Below are 19,934 nucleotides of genomic sequence, written 5' to 3' on the forward strand. Positions count from 1 at the left end.
CATTCTTTTCATTTCTGACGGTGTTGACAAAAACTAAGGACAAATTTCAACGGAGTTGGAAAATATCTAAAAATTATTTTTAATTCAATTTATCGATACTTTTATAATTATTTATATGACTACTTATACTTAATTGTCATAATATATAATTTTAGTATTTCTTTAATTGTTTTAAACTATAAGAATGTGTTGATTTCTGCTCCTGGACAAGGGCTTTTACAGGCATCATCCACCGACTACAATGTTTAAAATAAAAAAATATTCAGCAAAAAAAAGAAAAATATACATTGTTGTGCTCACATGACCCAGGTTAGTTTAGTTAGATATTTGAAAAAAATATATTTTGTGTATATTTTATTCAAATTTCATGCTTTATCCATAGGACCTGTTTTGTCCCTATTCTCAAGAATCACTGAGCACTAATGTGTATATTTAAATTGAGGCTAACGTATACGAGTGTGTGTGGGTATGGATGTATTTAGACATATGTAAACCCATATAAAATGGAAAATAAATTTACCTATGTTTGTTGTTTTTTTATTTAATAATGAGGGTCCGTCAGAAAATATTGTATGAGTTTATGAGGTAGGAGTTCATACGTTTCTTATTTCTTCCTTCTCCTTTTCGAGCATGTTAAGATTATTGTGGTACAAAAATATGTGTCTTTTGCATTCCTTGTTCATGTGATTTTTTTTACTGCTAACATGTTCGAAATAGATAAATTCAAATAGCTTAGTATTGTTGGATTTTTGCAGGTTTGTTCCCCAGTAGATATATGTCATCCAAAAGGTCTCAAATTGGTTTAAATTAGCTTTGGACCTGATTCTCATTCAATTTGTTTATGATTTTTTTGTTTTTTAGTACAATAAAATCCATCATTAAGTCTTGAAAAGGAAAGCCAGATGGTGGATGCACGACTTGTGGTTGTTTGAAAGTGTTGTAGATTGTGTGTAGCAAAAATGTGACACCTTGCAAACATTTTCAGCTGCAACAGAGAACCCTTTAGGGAAACTTTGCTGTTTTACAGAGAAACTCACACAGTTTAAACCTTTCTTCGATCTGAAGGGGGAACCAGAACCATTATCAGGATTAGTTAATAGAATGTATGTCAGGTCTGGTCATGGCTTGCAGATAATGTTTAAAACAATAGTACTGTCATGTGGTTCACCATCTTCAGCAGTAAGCATAACATTTTAATAGTTTTTCAGGTTTAGGAAGTGCCATAGTTGGCATCAGAGAAAAAAAGCCGTTTAAGGGAACCTTAAGTCTTCCCCCTTTATGATTTCATCATAAGTTAAGTCCTTTCCATGGATCAAAGCGAAAATGGAAGTGTTCAAAATATCAAATTCCTCTCTTTCTAAATACAAATGACCACCCTGAAGTTAAACTAAAATCTCAAGCCCTCTATTTAAATATTCAAAATCAGTGTAAATGAAATAGTTTTTTCATGTCTGGATGGTTTTATCTCAGTGGGCCTCCCCTTCGCTCGGTGGCGCAGTTGACTTCCTGCAGTACTTATTTTAGTGTTTCCGGGTCAGGCGGCGTTCCGGCTGTGTTATGGTTGCACTGCACGCACGTGTTGCTTCTGCCTATATCTATACCTTTGACCCAAACGGACGGAGTCAGTTCATCAGAACCAGTCAGGGAATATAGGACAAATCTCGGAGACTTCCTACAGCCATGGGCCCGGTGAGAAGACATGTTAAAATTTAGAGAAGATGCTGGTTCCGGTTTTGTGGGACCGAGCTGCTTACATTTTGATTTACTACAGGTTGAAATCAGAATGCAGACAGAAAAATGACTTTAAACTTTAACTTGCGTTTAGAGCGTTATAAATATTCTGTGTTAGATGTAGGAACACATGTCGTCTCCAGGTCCACAGTCTTTTACTGCTGACGACCACAAGATCAAAGAGCGGCTGTTAGGGTCACTCCAGTACCTGCACATTTTGAAGGCAGTGTTTAAAATCTGTCTGTGAACGGTGATACTTTTAATTGCTTCTTGGCAGTTCAGTCATTAGAAATACACTAAGTTGTGAAACACTATTTACCCCCTACTGTTGTCTGATGTTTTGCTTCTCTGTCAGACTTGTTTGTCAGTCAACGAAAAAAAGATATCCAAACCAACCAGCCCCCCTGTGAAAAATCCCGTTGGACACCTTGTTAACTGATGAATTAACTATAATGAAGAAATCATTTTAATACAACCTGCCAGTCAGCATGAGGTAATGTAAAGGCTCCGGAAGAAAAACAAGCATGCCCCGAACTAAAGAAATAAAAAAAAAAGATTAAAAAAAAGAAGGCCAATTCGTTCTAGTGTGTTTGTGAGCTCTGCTGGGGGTGAAACAAGTATGGCTAGAAAAGGACCAGATAGATTCAATTTACCGTTAAAATAAGTGATTGTCACAATCATGGAAAAGAAAAACTACAAAACATTGTTTAATTTCCGTTTGGGATAGGACTGGACGATATGGCTGAAAAAAGTATTAGTACATAAGGATTTCATATCAGTTGATCGTATCAATAATTATTGATAGATTTTTTTTTCTTTTTGTTTTAAATATCTGAACTACTGCCAACCTGGTGTCACATCATTTCCTGTTTTATCTTGTTTTCTTTAACCATGGCCTGAAAGTTACTCAACAAGTTGTTGCTAGGTAACCAAACAGTGAGTGAGTTAGTTGATGCCACTCACCTAGAACTGGTTGTGAGAGGTTGAGCTGCTAAAACCCTTCTTCTGCCTGCATCCCCCAGAATGCTGTGCAGTTATGGATTGGAGTTTAATGAATGTTCTAAATGTTTTATATTGAGTATCCATCCTATCAGGTGCATTATCTATTGATATTGATTGTGTGACTATTGTGATATATATTGTTAATTATTTATTTTTCAGCCCTATTTTGGAATCAATGAAATATTTTTCACAGTCATAAATGCTTCTTGGCAGTTTCTGCTGCCACAAGCAGCACAGCTAGTTTGGGACTAGGGGGCAATTACACAGGTTTCTTTAATAAATTAAACCATTGTTCTATAACTCATTTTCACTTTGGGCCTTATCAAGAACATGGGGCCTTTTGTAGCAGGATGTGTTGACAAAACACATTAACAAACTACTACAATATTAATAAATAGCTGCCTCTGCATTCAATAACTACTGCTTAAGATAAAACATTTTGAACATCTTTTCACATTAATGTAATTTGACAGTATATGGATAAAACTGCTTTGATTTGATTAAAATACTATTTAAAAACACAACTGTTATCTTGAAGGTTCTTTTTATGTAGCCCTCTAGGGTCAAGATGGCCACATAAAAGTGATGGCAGGCCGGACTTGGCCCCTGAGTCTTGAGTTTGACATAACTTAGATGATCTTTTTCTGGTATAAAGTTTGTAAGATGATTTACAATATTTAATGGTGCTCTTATGAGATATATTCAATTAATGATTTTGCAGCAGATTTCTGTTTGAACAAATGTATGTATAATACAACCAACAGGACCAACGGCAAATCAACAGGCTTCGTATTATTCAAAATATATTTAGATTTTCAGTAATGCTTTTTCAATTACTCCAGACATTTTTACGTTAACCAACTTACAGTGTATTAGGCAATATGTAGCTCATTAGGCAAATTTTATTTTTGAGGATTCTGTTTATGAAAGACTATCTCAACTGTAAACAGACTTGTATGTAAGAATGTTAGGGGAGGGCATATATGATATAATGTAACATTTATTGTAATAAAAATTGACATTTATTGTGACAATAAGTTCCAATGACTGATCTCTGAAAACTCAAAGTGATGGTCATGTTGAGGTTATTTGGTTTATTTATTTTTTTATTTTTCTCATGTAAGCATGTATTCTGGTCATGTGCAGTTTGGTGGTTAAAAAATGCAGACTTCATTATGTAAACTACTGTCCTGAAGAACATTATATGTTTTTAATTTGTGTCTTTTTTATTTTCTTTGATGAGCTAGACAGCTGTGTAGACATGTTTTCCATCTCACTGGCTTATTTTTATTAATTGAAATTAGAATACTTGCCTCAAAATACCAAATTTTACAATTAGACATAATTGTAAATTTATGTCTAATTTTAATGACCAAGTGACCAATATGGTCACCCTCCTTTTCATTAACAGTAACTGTTTTCTGATTTGTTGACTATCATCTCACAGACACTGTTTTTCTTTCATCTTCCACATCTTCACTGATTAACAACACAGTGGAGTACTTTAATGCATGTAATAAAGCATACAAGTACAGCTCAAAAAATTTAAATATCTTGAAAAGTATAATATATATTTGGCTTTTTTTCCATATATTGAAGCTAATAGATTTAGATACATTATGCTTGAAGTGAAATATTCCAACCCTTTATTTCTTGTATTTTTTATTGATATAGTTTACAGATAATGACAATCCAAAAAGTAATTGTCTAAAGAATATTTTAATAAGTGTCAGGCTCCTTTATGATCATTTGTAATAACAGATCAGGTCTCTATGCAGTGGTGCTTGTGGTTCTGCTGAGGTGTTCAGGATGCTCTGGTTGCTTTGATGGCTGCGTTCGGATCATCTGCATCACTGGTTCTTTCATCTTCCTCTTAAAAATATCCCATAGATTCTCTGTGATGCTTGGGTGAACCACAGGTACACCCTGGTCATTGAAGCAGCTTTTCTACCTTTGGCAATGTGGATCAGTACCGGCTCCTGCAGAAAAAGGAAATCTGCATCTTCAAAAAGCACAACGTTCTCTAAAGTGTCCAGGTTGACAGCTGCAGTGACTGCAAACTTCAGAAAACCCAGTAGACTAGAACCAGTAGATGACATGACTTCCAGGGTCCAGCGGAATTTATCATGAGGGGCTTTGGCTTATTTTGGGGGGCAGCGTAAACAAACTTGTACTTAATATAGATTCATAGACAAACCTTTATGCAACCTTTCAAATAAAATAACCATTTTTATTAATACAAAATAAATAATAAGGATGTAAACGGTGACATGTATAAAATGTTGAGTAATTATGCTCAAATTTGAATAAACATTAGCTCATGCGTTGCAGAAATCTAATGTTTCCGATCTCTGAAGGTTATTTCTTTAAATGCAAAGACAAACTACTCAAATAAGAGAAGAAATAATATTAAGTAAAAGGAAAAATACAGTGCAGTAAAACTACTCTTATGGTACCCCATATTTACTCAAGTAAATGTAACCAGTACAGTACCACATTTGAACATCAATAACAAAATTCCAGCCGACGCTTGTTAACAAAGCTTAAGGTGATGTATTGGCATTACCTAGCTAACATCATCTGCATCCAGCAGCATTACTCAACTCACTCAGTTAGTTTGGGTGGAAAAAACTGCAAATGGTTTTGCCTTTTGCTGGTTTGCTGCCATGATTTTTACACACCTGCGCCAGCAGCTCCGCACAGCAGCAGCAGGTCTCCATTGCTGCTGTACAGGCCGAACCACTGTCAGCATCTTCGGGCTCATGTTGCATTTAAAGGCGGCTCGGAAAAACAAGACATGTAAGCAATGGATTGAACAATTGGAACGGCTAAAGAAAGTGTGCGGTAGAACAGGCACAGATATGTGAAGTATCAAATACTGTATCAAATTGAGATATGAATAATAGAAAGTTGGTAACTCGTAGGTAAAAATAAAACCCAATTTCCAGTCCAGGGGTTGACTCTGTGGGCAATGTCCACCCATGCCACCGGGCCTGGTCCCACATGATATTAATTATCCACAAACCGGTAAAAAATAAACTTTCATGGTTTAAGTTGAACGCAGATATATTTTATTAGAGACTTAAACAAATACCTTTGAGAATAAAGTCTGTAGTGTGAAGTAGTAAATATAACCAAGTTCTAATAAACTGCACATTCAGTAGCAAGTAGCCAGGATAGATTCCTTAATTTTTGAGAAGTAAATACATTAGTTGTTTTTTGTCAGAATCATCAGATAAACTGTAGATTGTGGAAAGGCTTACAGTAAGCTGGTTAAACAGTATTGGAAGCATGTCAGCTGAAATGGAAATGTTGTGTTCTATGTGCCCCCCACGCCGCAGCTCCGCTCAAAGAAGCGCCGGCCAACATTCCGTCGGCTGTTGAAGACTAGTGGTATGAAACTGGAGAACAAGCTGAAGAGCCGCCAGCTGAAGCAGCAGAATGTGGCCAAGAAACAACGCAAGGAGCAGAAGAGGCTGCGGCAGGCCATGAAAGGCGCTGCACTCCAGATGCCCCGGCCGCTAGAGACGTACAGAAAGAGACCAGGTGAGGCATGCTGAAGCATGCAGTATACACACACAGCTGTCAGCAGTTGATGGCTCCATCAGTAAACTCATTCTCACCTTTTTGACAGAGGACGAGGATGAAGAAGAGGAGTTCCTGGAGAGTCTGCCCTCAGACATGATGGATGAAGAAGACTTAAAGGAAATGACTGCCATGGCCCAAAAAGCATCCTTCATAACCAGAGACCTGTCATCCTGGTAACATGCGCGCTGTCAATCATATGACTTGGTGAACTGGCAGTAACTAAGGTGTGTTCATTTTCTCCCAGTGGACCGGTGCATAGCAGCAAGACGAAAAACGCTGACGTGGTGCGCAGCTATGAGAAGATTCCAAGAAAGATGGCAAAGATGGAGGAGAAAGAGGTAATCCAACTTCTTCCAATCAAAGACAAAGACAGAGTGATTCCGAGGAGCATCGAAAGAGGTAACTTCCACGATACTTACTATTTATTATTTACTACAATTTACTTTGATTGCTGCGGTCACCTGTGAAACTGTCTTGCTTTGTTTTTTGTAAGCAGTTAAACAACATCAGGAGGAGGAGGAGAAAGAGGAGCCTGCAGAGATGCCAGAGCAGGAGGAAGATGGTAGGAAAGAAAGCCTATCAAGTTTATTATCTTTGGACATGATGGTCTGTGTAATAACAATTGTCATTACACCAGTGTCAACGTTTTCATAAGTTTTCTCAAAATTAATTTGGAGTAAAAGAGAAATTATGGTCTACTAGAAAGATTAAGGGCTCCAGAGCTCCACTGGTTTGACCTAAGTTTGATGTGCCTGTCTCCTGTGCAGATGGGATGCCACCGAGCTACATGGAGCTGACACCAGAGGAAAGAGAACAATTTAGAATTCAGACATTAAACATAAAGAAACAGCGCGTCGCCAGCATGGCTTCAGCCATCATCTCAGATCCATTAAACAATGTAAGTGGAACAGCTGGTCTAATTTCATCATGAAGGTAGGATGTAGAATTATTTTTGATTTTCATGAAAGCAAAAAGTTAATATCAGGAGAGGGAGAATAATTAATTGATGGAACATTATCTCAGCCAATCTCCTCCTCCAGGAAGGAACCACAGCTAAACAGAATGAAACACCAGGTGTAGCTTCTATGGAGAGAGACATAACTAAGGAAACAAAAAGTTACCAGTTGGAATGATGCAAATTAGAGAGAAGAAAAAGAGAGAAGAAAAAAGTGAGGAAAAAGTGGTCACTATGTCCTCCAGTAGCTGCAGCATAACTACAGAAATAGCTCAGGATAACCTAAACCAGTCTAACTATAAGCTTGATCAAAAAGCAAAGTTTTAAAAGCCTTGTCTTAAAAGTAGACAGGGTGTCACTGTCACTTTAAAATCTAAGCTTCAATATGTTCAAAAAACAAATTGAAGTGGCTATGTCAAAAAGAGCGTTGTATAAATACCTAATGTTGCTTTTTGGTCATGTTTTTAATTTCTTCGTGGTACATGTATGATTTTGCATATGCATATGTTGATATACATCTAATATTTTTCATCCCTGGAGGTCGCCATGTTTTTCACCCGATGGGTTAGTCCATTCTGCTAACTTTACCTGAGTTGTTGTACGATATTGCCTTTGACTGGTGTAATTTTAGATAATGCCACACTGTGTCACTATTGGCTGTAATTAAAAAACAAACTAAAAAGCAAACAGTGAGGTGAATTGGGATAACTTCCCACATGAAAAAAAAGAAGAGAGCTGGAGCTGACCACAACTTCCGAAGGGCCTACATTGTGCCCTCAGCATTTCTATCCAGAAGACTTTAAGTCCTTTGCATGAGCAAACTTGACAAAATCTCTAACAGGTGATCCTTACCTTCACAAGACAAAAACAAAGCCATGCTACTGTGCTGAGACAGACAGAGCTGGAAGCTCTTTGAAATGCTAATGGAGCTGTGCTGCTGCCGCTACTGAATATGGAACCAGACCAAGACCAGACCCTAAACAGCTGTTACTAGGCCGATACCGGACCCTAAGCAGCTATTACTGGACCGCAGAGTGTGCTCCAACTACAGAGGGGTCACACTCTTAAGACTCCCTGGTAAGGTCTATTCAGGAGTCCTGGAAAGGAGGGTCTGTTGGATAGTTGAACCTTGGCTTCAGGAAGAGCAGTGGGGTTTTCGTCCTGGTAGTGGAACACTGGACCAGCTTTACACCCTCAAGAGTCCTAGAGTTTGTGATTTACAGCTTTCACTGCAGCGGTTCGCAGCTGAGTGTGATGTTTTTGTGAACCTTATGCATAACAGTAAAATGTTAGTCAACCAAATCATACAATTTCAATTGATAAAATAATGTATTTGATGGATGACTGTAATGTTTTTTAGTAATAATTCCTATAGCTCTTTTCTGTAAAACAAAAATAGGATTTGTAATTGTATTGCATGCTTTACCCCATACTTCAATGCAATTAATCAAGTGTGGAACAATTATTGCATTATACAAGACATACAGAGCTTTATCATTTAATAATTCCCTTACTTTACACAGAACTGCAATACATATAGCAAGTTTGATTCTTAGATAATTTATGTGAGGTTTCCATGTCAGATTTTCATCAATTATAAGACCCAAAAACTTCACCTCACTGACCCTACAGATTTCAAAACCATCGACTCTAAATGGAACCTCGATAATTCTCTTTCTGTTACTGAATATCATACTGGATTAAAATAAACTCAGAGGATATTAAAAAATTATCAGGCAGCAGAGGTTTATGGAGAAGTACCATTATTCACACTCGATGCCGTATGGAGGTCAGCTCAAGGCCTAGAGTATGACCATAAGAGTAGGACAGTGAATTCTTTTGAAGCCAGTTGAGTCTACGTTAACATTAAAGGCTACATTTAGGCTGTCAACCTCAGTGTCAATTAGTGGAGAAGACAGTAAAAACGGCATTTCATCATATTGTCAGTTTTTATGTGAAGTATCGTTAATTAGAATTTATCAAGTCAGCAATATATCAATATTGTTATCATGACAAATTTTTCACAGTAATTGATAAGCGACATGATACACACCCTCCATTTGTGTTGGTGGTACTTTCTGCAGATGAAGCGTGTGAAGGAGCTGCGGGGGATGATGATGGAGGCTGACCCCAGCGTGGCGGTCTCAGTGAGGAAAATGGTGATGGTTTCTCTCATGGAGGTCTTCAAAGATATCGCCCCCACCTACAGGATACGACCCCTGACCTCTGCAGAGAAGAACACCAAGGTCACCAGGGCTCAATCTGTGTTTTTAGTAACTATTGGAGCAGGTTTTAAAAGCTGCTGTATCTCTGTTGTCCTGCAGGTGAAGAAAGAGACGCAGCAGCTTAGAGAGTTTGAGGAAAGTCTTGTCAGTCAGTACAAGTTCTATCTGGAGGACTTGGAACAGACCATTAAAGGTACATCATTGCAACACACCCCCACACACACACACACACACACACACACACTTCTCACAGTTTGTCTTCATCCCCAGACTGGAAGCAGAAGAAGAGGAAACGCAGTCAGGTAGTGAGCTTCCAGTCATACCGCAGCCTGGCTGAGGTCTCAGTCCGCTGCCTGTGTGAACTGCTGCTCTCTATGCCACATTTCAACTTCCACAACAACATCATTGTCGTCCTGGTTCCTCTGATGAATGATCCCCTGAAGAAGGTGAGACATTTTGGAGATGTGCTGCTGAGGCAGATCTCCTTCATGTAGATCAGCTCCAGCTGAGCATCTTGTATGTTTTTTGATGTAGGTCAGATCAGACAGGTCAGCAGATGATGTTCTAATGAGTTCATGGATTCATCCTTGTTGCAGGTGTCAGACATGTGCTGTGATGCATTCAGGAAGCTCTTTCAAGAGGACAGAGTGGGCAGGGCATCACTGGCCACAGTGCGGGTCATCTCTGGCCTCACCAAAAGCCTCAACTACAATGTCAGACCTGAGGTAACAAATAAGATGTTTAGGACTTTTTTTTACACTTCTTGACACCTTCTTTCACCTTGGTTCTTCTCCTGCTTATCAACAGATGCTTCAAACTCTGCTGAGTCTGAGGATCAAGGAGGTGGAGATGAAGAAGGACCTGGAGGCCACGGTACCAAAGGCCAAGTTCATGACAAACAAAGAGAAGAAGAAAAACTTGTCCAGGATGCAGAGGAAGGTAAACAAAATACTCAGCTGGAGCTCAAGTAGAGCTAGAAAGATTTTTTTTTTATTTTGTTTTAGTTTTATGCAAACAAAGACATACAGTCTGACAAACAAATGTGTTCCATGTTTGTGACAAAGCTGCTTCCCTCTCACAAAGCTCTAGAGTGTCAGTATTTCAGAGCTTTTGTCAATTTCTGTGGGAAGATCTGTTGAACTGTTCTGCAGTTTAAATCAGAATCAAACAGGAAAATAAAAGGTTCCTTTTATTTCCCTGACTGTTTTTACAGATCAACTGAAAGAAAAGGAATATAATGTAAAGGCTCATTAGTTTCATATCACTGAATCCCAGGGTTTTCCCCAAAAACTTGCTAAGTCCGGTGGTATGGGCGCCGAGGCGGTCTACTGGCGGTCCACCGTGTTTTTGTATTAAAGATGCTAAGTAGACAGGAAAAGTAAAAATATTACTGGGTAATTATATGTTACGAGAAAACATCACCAGTGAAACCCTATTTAAATCCACAACTAGTCTTAAAAACAACTAATCAAAAGACACAATTAAAATCAATATAAAGTATTCGCACTTCTGTTTAATCCAAATTAAGTCAGTGGCTCCATAAGGTCCCCCAGGCCTTCAGGGACCCATAAATTTTAACATAGACCATTGTTGTTGCGCAACACCCCCCCACCCCCCTTCTCTCTCTCTCTACTTCCCCTTGTCAGAGGAGGGTGATGTGCTACCAGCTCTCCGTCTAATGGGTGAATTGAGTTTCCTAAATCTGCCGGGATTTACCCTGTCCAGAACTGAAGTAAACTCTGTTTATGCTGGCGTCGAGAAAGACTAGCCTGGTTTCTGACGACCTCCATCCAGATGTGCCATCCTTTTTCACCCTGTGAATGAGCCAGATCGAGCAGCCTGCAATCAGCTAGTTTCACAGAGCACACCTGTTAACGGTCGCTCTTTCTCTTTATTACAACTTGCACTCGTTACTGAACCAGGTAGGTTTTAGTGACTTGGGCGAGTCCCAAGTCAGTTTTGGGCCAAAAGCAACCTATAAAACATTTTCCACTTTCTCCTCCCAGAATCAAACTTCATGAATGTCCACAACATCTTTTAGATTTTCTTAATATTAAGTATTTTATTAATAAGGCAATTTTGCAAGGGTCAGTACAGCTTAAATCAGTAACAGAAATAATCAAATAAGTAAAATCAATAATCTAGCCTATCTTTCCCTAATGCTGACGCTGTGAACTAAAAAAGGGAAACTTTGAGAGAGACGAACGGAGTTTGACATCTTGAACCCCAGACCTGGCCTGATGATGAAAAAGGTGTTGCAGTAGCAGGAGGCTCCCAGTACAGGAAGAGTACTGACTTAGGACAGCAGGTCTTGGGCCTCAGAGTGACTTCCTCATGCGCGTAGCGTTCTTCAGCTTCTTGTCTTGCGGCTCTGTATCTCCTTTCTCCTCGTCTCACGATCTTTCTGGTCCATTGAGATGTAGACGAGCTGGTCTCAGGGAAGGAACACATCAGTTCTTCATCTTTGCTTTTCTCTTCATCTTTGTCATTATCTTCATCTTTGCCTTAATCTCTCATCAGCTGGGGTCTGAACCCAGCTGATGAAAGAAGTGCAATTTGAAGCCACATGTTGCGGGGCTAACGGGTTGGTCCCCATGTGCAGAACAGTCTTCGGCTCCGTGGCTCCGGCTCTTCTTCAGCTGCAGAGTTCTTTGTCCATCTCGATCTTGGCTCGAAGATGCCTGAAGGATCCAACCAAAGATTCCTCTTTTGCACTCACCTTATAAAGGGTTTATCCACCCTTTTGGTGTGTTTGCATTGGCTAGCTTTGTTGCTGTGCCTCTCTCATTGGCTGACTGCTTGGACAGATGATCTCATATCCATCACTGTCTTGGAGACATGATGTCTGTTCCATTGACTCTGAGTTGCTCAACAGTCCTCCTACATCCAACCTTTTCTTAGGAAAGTTTAAGTTCAGCAATAAGGCCTTGGTCCTCTCTGCTCTCTTGTTAGTTCCTCTTTCCCCCTAACCTTTCTCCTACCATCTACCTCCAACACAACATCAGTGATCTTTAATTACAGTTATAGATTTTACACCATTTCCAGTTCAATGTCAATCACATTTACAATCTTTTAGTTTCTCTGATTTAGCATTCACTTATAATATTATAACCATTACTTATTAGTTACTCTTATAATCATAATGTGAGTTATTACAGACATTAATGGAAATCTAATTATTTGACACCATGTTACAGTTACTTCTTTCACCTGTAAGTATTTCCACAAGTGTAAGAGTAAGTGCAAATATTTTTTATAATCAAACCAATATCAACCACTGGTTAAACCAATATTAATTATTGGCTTATTTCTAAGTTATTATTATTATTACTGTAAGTAACTGGATTTTATCCAATTACTCAAAATGTTTAGATTTTATTCTTTAAACCTTTAATGCTTTGAAATGAGCACTCTGAACTATTTTTATTCACATGCAGGCTGGAAACTTCCCCTTTCTTCAGGAAACCTGCTCTTCCTGTTCCATGACTCTCTTTCTGCCTGACTGATTTTTTATAATTAAATAGAAAAAAGTAGAATTAAAGCAAAGTTTGCAGGACACAGTAACAACACACACAACCAGATTAATTTTATTACAGTCTGACTATATTGTTGGGGCTTGATGTCACCTGTGTACTCAATTTTAAAGGTAACTTTATTCATTGTTATTATTAAACTAAAATCTCCAGCATGGGGAAGTGGGATGATCTCGACTTTTCTCAACACCCCCTCCTTGAGGTCAGACCTTTCACATGCTGGGAACCCAACACCCTCCTGCAGGTTTGCGTCCTCATCCCCTGGAAAGAGAAGATGGTCCTATGGGATGTGAAGATGCAGATCCTCAGTCATCACCAAGAACTCAGCAGTCTTCAAAACTCCACTGCTCTCTGACACCACAGATATATAAATGTAGCATTAGTTTATTGAGATTATCAATGCTGCTGAATTTGATTTAATGGTTTCAGCATACATAAACTATTTAAATTGGTTAACATTTAAGTTTAAGATTTTAAGGAGCTGGCAAGTTTACTTTCTAAAAGTTCAAAGCACAATATTCATTGTTAGATTGGTTTGTTACCATAACTACAATCTGATGCTGTGAGTTTAATCTTTGAATTTAAGCTCTGTCTGTTCACAAATACAAATTAGTAAACAGCAATTATAATGTATTGTTTTTTAGGTTGACCAGTTAAACTACTCCCCCTCTCCCAGATTTCACTAAATCTAACACCTAACTGTTAGGTGCTGATGTTTTTAGCACCAAGAGGGGCTCTTCAGTCAAATTCTGCTCAAGGCCTCATGCAGCCTTGGACCGGCCCTGCATGATGAGTTAAATCTGCTGCACTGTGCATAGATGCGCAACAAACAGGAGATTTAGTTCAATGGTGCTAATGTGGCTTTTCCATTTCATGTCTGTTGAGTTTTTTAATAAGTCACAGAAACTGTTGGTCAGGTTTGGGGGACGAGTTTTTCAGATCTCCGTGCGCGCAATAACTCTGGCTGACTAAGAAGACAAAGCATTTGATATAGTTTGGTGCACCTTTTAACTGGAAAAATACTAAAAATAATAATAAAATAATACAAAGCTGAAGTTGGTTTCCAATTCTAGCTTCCAATTCGGGAAATGGCTAAAGGGCGATTCCATCTAATTTTTCACTACCTTCTGCATCTTTAATCGACTCCAGTTTAAAAGCTACAACACCTAGATTCTTCAAACCTGGACTGGATTATTCTGCTCTAATAGCAGAATATTTAGAACCATGTTGGATGCAACATTTTCTTTGTTTTTTGAAATAATAATTATAATAATAGAGGTTCATTTATATTAACTTCTGGATAAATTGTTGCCATTTCTTTCTTAGATTTTTTTATATATATTATTTTCTTTTAACTCTTCCAGTTTCTTTTTAAAGTCTGTTTGGCTGTGACAAAACAGTTTGACCTCAGTCACATGAAATAAGTCTAGATTTTGCTATAATTGTTTTTTTGGGTTTTTTTTTCAATTATTGTGGTTTTGGAATTAGAGCAGATCTTGTGTGACAGAAAAAAGAGTAAAAGTTGCCCTTTTTTTTAAGTTTCACAAATCAGACAAAAGTTTCACAAATCCCAAACATGGTTATAAATATTCTGCTATTAGAGCAGAATAATCCAGTGCAGGTTTGAAGTGTCTAGACTCTAGGTCAGGGGTCCCCAAGCTACGGCCCGCGGGCCGGATCCGGCCCGCCACGTCATTTGGTCCGGCCCCCTGAACAATGCCGGATCCGGCCCGCCTCCTCATACCAGAGAGCATTCAGTGTTTTTTTCATATATTGTATTTTCCGGTTTATATGTGGATTTTTCTTCAACCACCAGGGGGGCTCTTGAGCAGATGTGAAACTAACTTTCCCTCAATGGAATATATACTCGACAGTCCCAGTCACCGTTTCACTCACGGTTTTTTCCATTTGCATTCTGGGTAAAAATCTATCTAAAAGCGCGAATGTGTCGTCCAACTGGGACCATAGACATAAACTTTACAGGGAAGACAGAGCCACGCGCGTGTTGAGATGTAAACACCGTAGATAATTCTGTCCACAAAGATAAATCATTCTCGCCACTTGCTCAACGCATAAATGGCTGCGAACGGATGCGAGACTACAAGTTATTCCTGCGGTTCACATAGAGCTGCGCAACCAGAGCTAACGCGGTTCGTTTTAAACTCTTACCTTGATATAGAGTTCTCCAAACAAAAATAACTACCCACACTCGGTTGATATAAATATCCATACAAGCCAGCCTGTGTCCAGTTCGAGTGAAAGGAGGCGCGTTAGATCCGCGCTGACGTAAACTAAAAGCAGCGGCAGCGCGCAAGCGAAGGCGCAGAGGTGCCAGCTGTGTGATTGGTCCGCTCTCCAGCTTTAAATGCATAAACTATAAACCTTGTAGAAATAAATCTGCGCCGCGAGTGAAACGCTCAGAACAGACGCTTGGCTTGCAATCCGGCTTCAAGATTTATCAAAAAAGAGAGAGAAAAATTAATTGATTCCCCCCCCAATTATTAATTTTTCTAAAACTAAAAACAAGCAACGCTCAGCCTGGAGGGGGGCTTAGCAAAAAGCATGGCAGGCTTCCAGGCTTATAATGCATCAATAATCCATATTGGTCCAGTAAGAAAGAAAAACAAGTGTGAGTGTGTGTGCGCGTGCATTTATTTGTAATCCCTTGTGGGAACCATTTCCCTGACACATACTACGTTATAGGGACCCACTGCTCCTTGTGGGGACACGCTGTTTTTGGGTCAGGGGTTAGATTTAGGACTAAGGTGTGAATTGAGTTTTGGGTAGGTATGTAATTTTAGGGTAAGGTTTAGGCTGTAGAAATGAATAGAAGTCACTGGAAAGTCCCCACAAAGATAGCCATGCAAACGTGTGTGTGTGTGTGTGTGTGTGTGTGTGTGTGTGTGTGTGTGTGTGTGTGTGTGTGTGCGCGCGTGTCACACAGTGGAAGAAAGCAGAAGAGAAGCTGGAAAAGGAGCTTCTAGAGGCCGAAGCTTCAGAAAGCAAAGAGAAGAAGACCAAACTGGTAAGACTTGGTTCAGAAATTAAATGAGAGGACAGAGTATAGAAAGAAGCTAATATCCTCTTCTCCCTCTTCTTTATCTGCAGCACACAGAGACTCTGAACATTATCTTCCTCATCTACTTCAGGATCCTGAAGAAAGCTCAGCGATCGGTTCTCCTCCCTGCTGTCCTGGAAGGACTGGCTAAGTAAGACACACTCTGGATGACAACAATGTTACAGGACATTTGTAGTAATGACCATGATGCCATTTTCCTTCAGTTTTGCTCACCTGATTAACCTGGAATTCTTTGATGACCTGCTGAACGTGCTCCAGAACCTCATCCAATCAGGAGTAAGTATGCCACCCCTAAACAGTGATCTGCATCTCAATGTTTTAATTGATACCATTGATCTGTGCAGAATCTGACCAATCGGGAGAGTCTCCACTGCATCCAGACAGTCTTCACCATCTTGTCTGGACAAGGTAGGATTGTTCTTCTGAGTCTTTAATGAGCACCGAAGGTTTCAAACGTTGTAATACCAGTCCACACCGAGGCCTGTCCACATTCAGTAGATCTTGAAGAAAGAAATGTTCTACTTTAATGACTCTGCTCTGTGGTTTACAAGAACAGCCTCTTGGTTATGTAGTCTAAGCAGGAGAGTTGGTGACTCAACATGGACAGTTTGTCGCATCCTCACTTTGCCCCTTTTAATCAGAATCAGAATGCTTTATCGTTATTATAATTTCATTCCAGTACAACCCATCCAAAGACAGACAAATACACAAACAGGATAAGGAAGACAGGTGACCGGGGCTGCAGCCCTTTGCATTGGATCAGAAAATGAAAACATGAGGTGAAAAAAAATCATAACTCACACTGTCTCCACAGTAAGGGCAACCTCAAAAAAAGGTTGCACAAAAAAAGTAACATGTAGACAGGAGTGAAGGCGGTGAGTTTGAGGGGTGTGTGTTTCTAACCATAAAGAATGAAAGTCAGTGTGAGAGTGCAGGAAGCGTTAGTCCCTGAACACTGCCCCAGAGAGCAGGAAGAGAAAAAATTGTAACTGCTTTTTTGTTTAGATCAGTTCTAAACTTGGATTCAGATTGGTGTGGAGGTAAATGTTTCTGTTTTTGTGGACCAGGTGATGCCCTGAACATCGATCCTCTGAACTTCTACTCTCAGCTTTACAAAATTCTGCTCTGGCTTCATGCGGGTGTGTTCACGTTTTAAACTTTTCTAAACTACCAATCACACAGACCTCACAATTCAAAAGGTTTGAGTTTCACACTTTGGCTATATCAGGGGCACCCAATGATGACATCATCATTGTGCTGCGGTGTCTGGACGCCATGCTGACTCGTCGCAGGAAGCAGGTAACCCTGCAGAGAGCCATGGCCTTCTTCAAACGACTGAGCGTGCTCAGTCTACATGTCCTGCCCAATGCCAGCGTTGGAATTCTTGCAGCAAACCGAGCTACCATGCATGTGAGTCTTTCAAGCCTTCTAAATGCACCTGGCTCTTTTTAGTTAATGGAAAAGATTGCCAAACTTCCACCTGTTTGTCAAAGCTCATTTTGTTCTTTCATTTGACAGTCATTCCCCAAATGCGACTTCCTTTTGGATAACGAAATTCAGGGCAGTGGCTTCTACCTGATGGAGCTGGATGAACCTGAACATTGCAGTGCTCAGAACACTGCACTCTGGGAGCTTCACACACTGCAGGTTCAGAAATGGGCTATTAGCCAGTTTGGTTGTTAACGAATTGACTTCCAAAGAAACTTTCAGTTTAAGTTAAACTCAAATGTTTATCAACAGCCTAGGTAAAGAACAATACAGAATTTTCTAGACCAATTTTCCATTGAGCACTGTATTTAAAAAAGATCCCTAAAAATATTGTCAAAATACTCACTTGTCTAATGGTGCACATGTATGTGTGTGTTTATGTGTATCTCATACATTGCACCAACGTACCCTGTAAACTTTGAGAGCCAACCTGGGAGCCAGAGTTCTCCTCTTGCGTGCTCACACTCTCACCTCACACATAGATCGACACACACGCCTGACTTCAACATGTTTGTGTTGCTGTATTTTCAGAGACATTTCCACCCTGTTGTACGACGGTTTGCGGGTCATTTGAGTCATGGAGCTCCGAGTGATGGCTCGGCAGCACTCAGTATGGAGCTCAGCCGCAGGTGAAACACTTTCAGTGTCCTGCTTTAGTTACAAGCAGAGGTGGAAGCCATGTAAAATTACATTCAGCAACAGCATGGTCTTGCCAGCTGCGTCAAAAGATGTCTTCACCTTTTCAGGTCTCCACTGGAGCTGTTTGAAGACTACAGTGTCAAAAATATGACCTTTAACCCACCTGTGGCTTCGCCCACGTCCAAGAAGAAGGTGAGAAAGTCCTGGTCACCTGCATCCATGTTTTTATTCTGATTCTCATTTCTTCATGTTGTGTGTGTTTGTGTTTACCTGCATGCTGAGCTCAATTTCTCATTATTCAGGATCAGTTTGTGGTTGGAACGGCGTTGCTGGACAACAGGCTGCAGAAGCAAGCAGATAGCATCCTGAGTGATACACACATGGACTTCACTTCAACATGCCACTGAGACTCTCACACACTCACATCGAGGACCTGCTTGGAGGACAAACAGATTCCTTTTTATTGAAAACAGGTTGAGGTGGTGTAGAACAGGACACACAACCTGGAGTTGCTTTGTGATTAAGACTGTTGAGTCCTACAGCACATTGTTATGTGTGAAGTAAAATATTCCCAGCACATCGCTTATCAAAAGGAAACTGAAATTTTTAAAGCTGATCAGCTCCAAATTAAGCTGAAATATCCGATTGTGGATCATTTAACCTCAGCATGACCCATTGAGCAATCACAGCAATAATAATGGTATGAAAGTCAGATTGAAATGAGGAATTATCACCAATCTCTGTACTAAATATGTTGCTTTGGGAGTAATTTAAATAAAACTAAAACAATACTTGCTGGTCTTTTACTTCCTTATCTAGGCTGTGTGTTGATGTCAGTTATGTCTGATTCATCAGTGGACATTTGCATCGTGTGATTTGAATCTGATCCATCAAAGTACTCAGTGGAAAGCCCTCGAGGTCATATATGTGTGAACACCCTCAGATGCACCTCCACTCCACTCCCCCATCCCCCACCAATGACAATCAGAGAATCTCATATCAACTGTGCCTAATGCAATAATGCTCTTCAATAGATTCGATTCCTGCTGCACCTGTCTCTGTCGCCACCTTGGCTGCTGCTACAGAGCCTCGCTTCTGTAGCAGCAAGCTTGCCATTATGTGTGCATGAAGCATGAACAGAAATAACTCATTTTATGTAAAGCGTATCCTACTAAAACACTGTAGATGTTTTTGTAGCAAATCAAGTAATAAAAATTAGTATATAATTTCATTTAAATTTATATATTTTAAAGCAGTAGATCTAGAGACATTAACAAGTCAATAGTTTCTAAAGCTGCTGTAATTTTTACTGTTTAAACAAAAAAAAAAAAACTGCATCTGTCATTTTGACAGACTACAACTACGTCCCTGACCCAGGGGTGCCACCAGGAATCTTGGGCCCCATGACAAAAAATAAAATTGGACCCCTCCTGCGCACCTGCTGTTACAATTTCTTGAGTCTATCTGACCCGTATGCCGAGATCGACGTATTGCACCCCTGCTCTAAGCATGAACAGTTCAGAAACAATATGAAATGGGGAAATAAGGTATCTGATTAAGTCGTATTTCATATTGTTCTTCAAAAACTAATCAGTCACGGCTGATTAGTGGATGCACTCACAGCTGCACAGTGAACCCATTGATTTTTTTTTTACAGCAGACAGCCGCTCCCCTCTCTTGCAGGCAAATCTTTT

General features: G+C 39.6%; 1 protein-coding gene across 2 annotated transcripts; it reads left to right on the forward strand.

Moving 5' to 3' along the window:
* The first annotated feature begins 1,511 nt into the window (after positions 1–1,511).
* Positions 1,512–19,031, forward strand: noc3l (NOC3-like DNA replication regulator). 2 transcript variants are annotated; one of them, XM_014977086.2, is made up of 21 exons: positions 1,512–1,689; positions 6,075–6,279; positions 6,368–6,494; positions 6,566–6,720; positions 6,815–6,883; positions 7,089–7,219; positions 9,361–9,522; positions 9,601–9,694; positions 9,772–9,947; positions 10,098–10,226; positions 10,309–10,440; positions 15,979–16,059; positions 16,143–16,243; positions 16,317–16,389; positions 16,458–16,521; positions 17,181–17,252; positions 17,342–17,523; positions 17,632–17,760; positions 18,133–18,230; positions 18,348–18,432; positions 18,543–19,031. In XM_014977086.2, exons 1-21 carry the CDS (start codon positions 1,681–1,683, stop codon positions 18,645–18,647), a joined length of 2,379 nt encoding a protein of 792 aa, XP_014832572.1. In that variant the 5' UTR covers positions 1,512–1,680; the 3' UTR covers positions 18,648–19,031. The 2 variants fall into 2 exon arrangements, with proteins under 2 accessions (XP_014832572.1, XP_014832573.1); XM_014977087.2 differs by having other exon boundaries at positions 6,818–6,883.
* The last annotated feature ends 903 nt before the right edge of the window (positions 19,032–19,934 follow it).

This window comes from Poecilia mexicana, unplaced genomic scaffold (genome assembly GCF_051168715.1).
Source record: "Poecilia mexicana isolate PSO_F unplaced genomic scaffold, ASM5116871v1 scaffold_19, whole genome shotgun sequence".
Classification (NCBI taxonomy): Eukaryota; Metazoa; Chordata; class Actinopteri; order Cyprinodontiformes; family Poeciliidae; genus Poecilia; species Poecilia mexicana.

Bases quoted from the DNA above. Each gene is read 5' to 3' on its own strand.
- noc3l (XM_014977086.2), top strand. The intron at 9,695-9,771 runs GTACATCATTGC...CTTCATCCCCAG, and splicing joins CTTGGAACAGACCATTAAAG to ACTGGAAGCAGAAGAAGAGG. The intron at 9,948-10,097 runs GTGAGACATTTT...TCCTTGTTGCAG, and splicing joins TGAATGATCCCCTGAAGAAG to GTGTCAGACATGTGCTGTGA.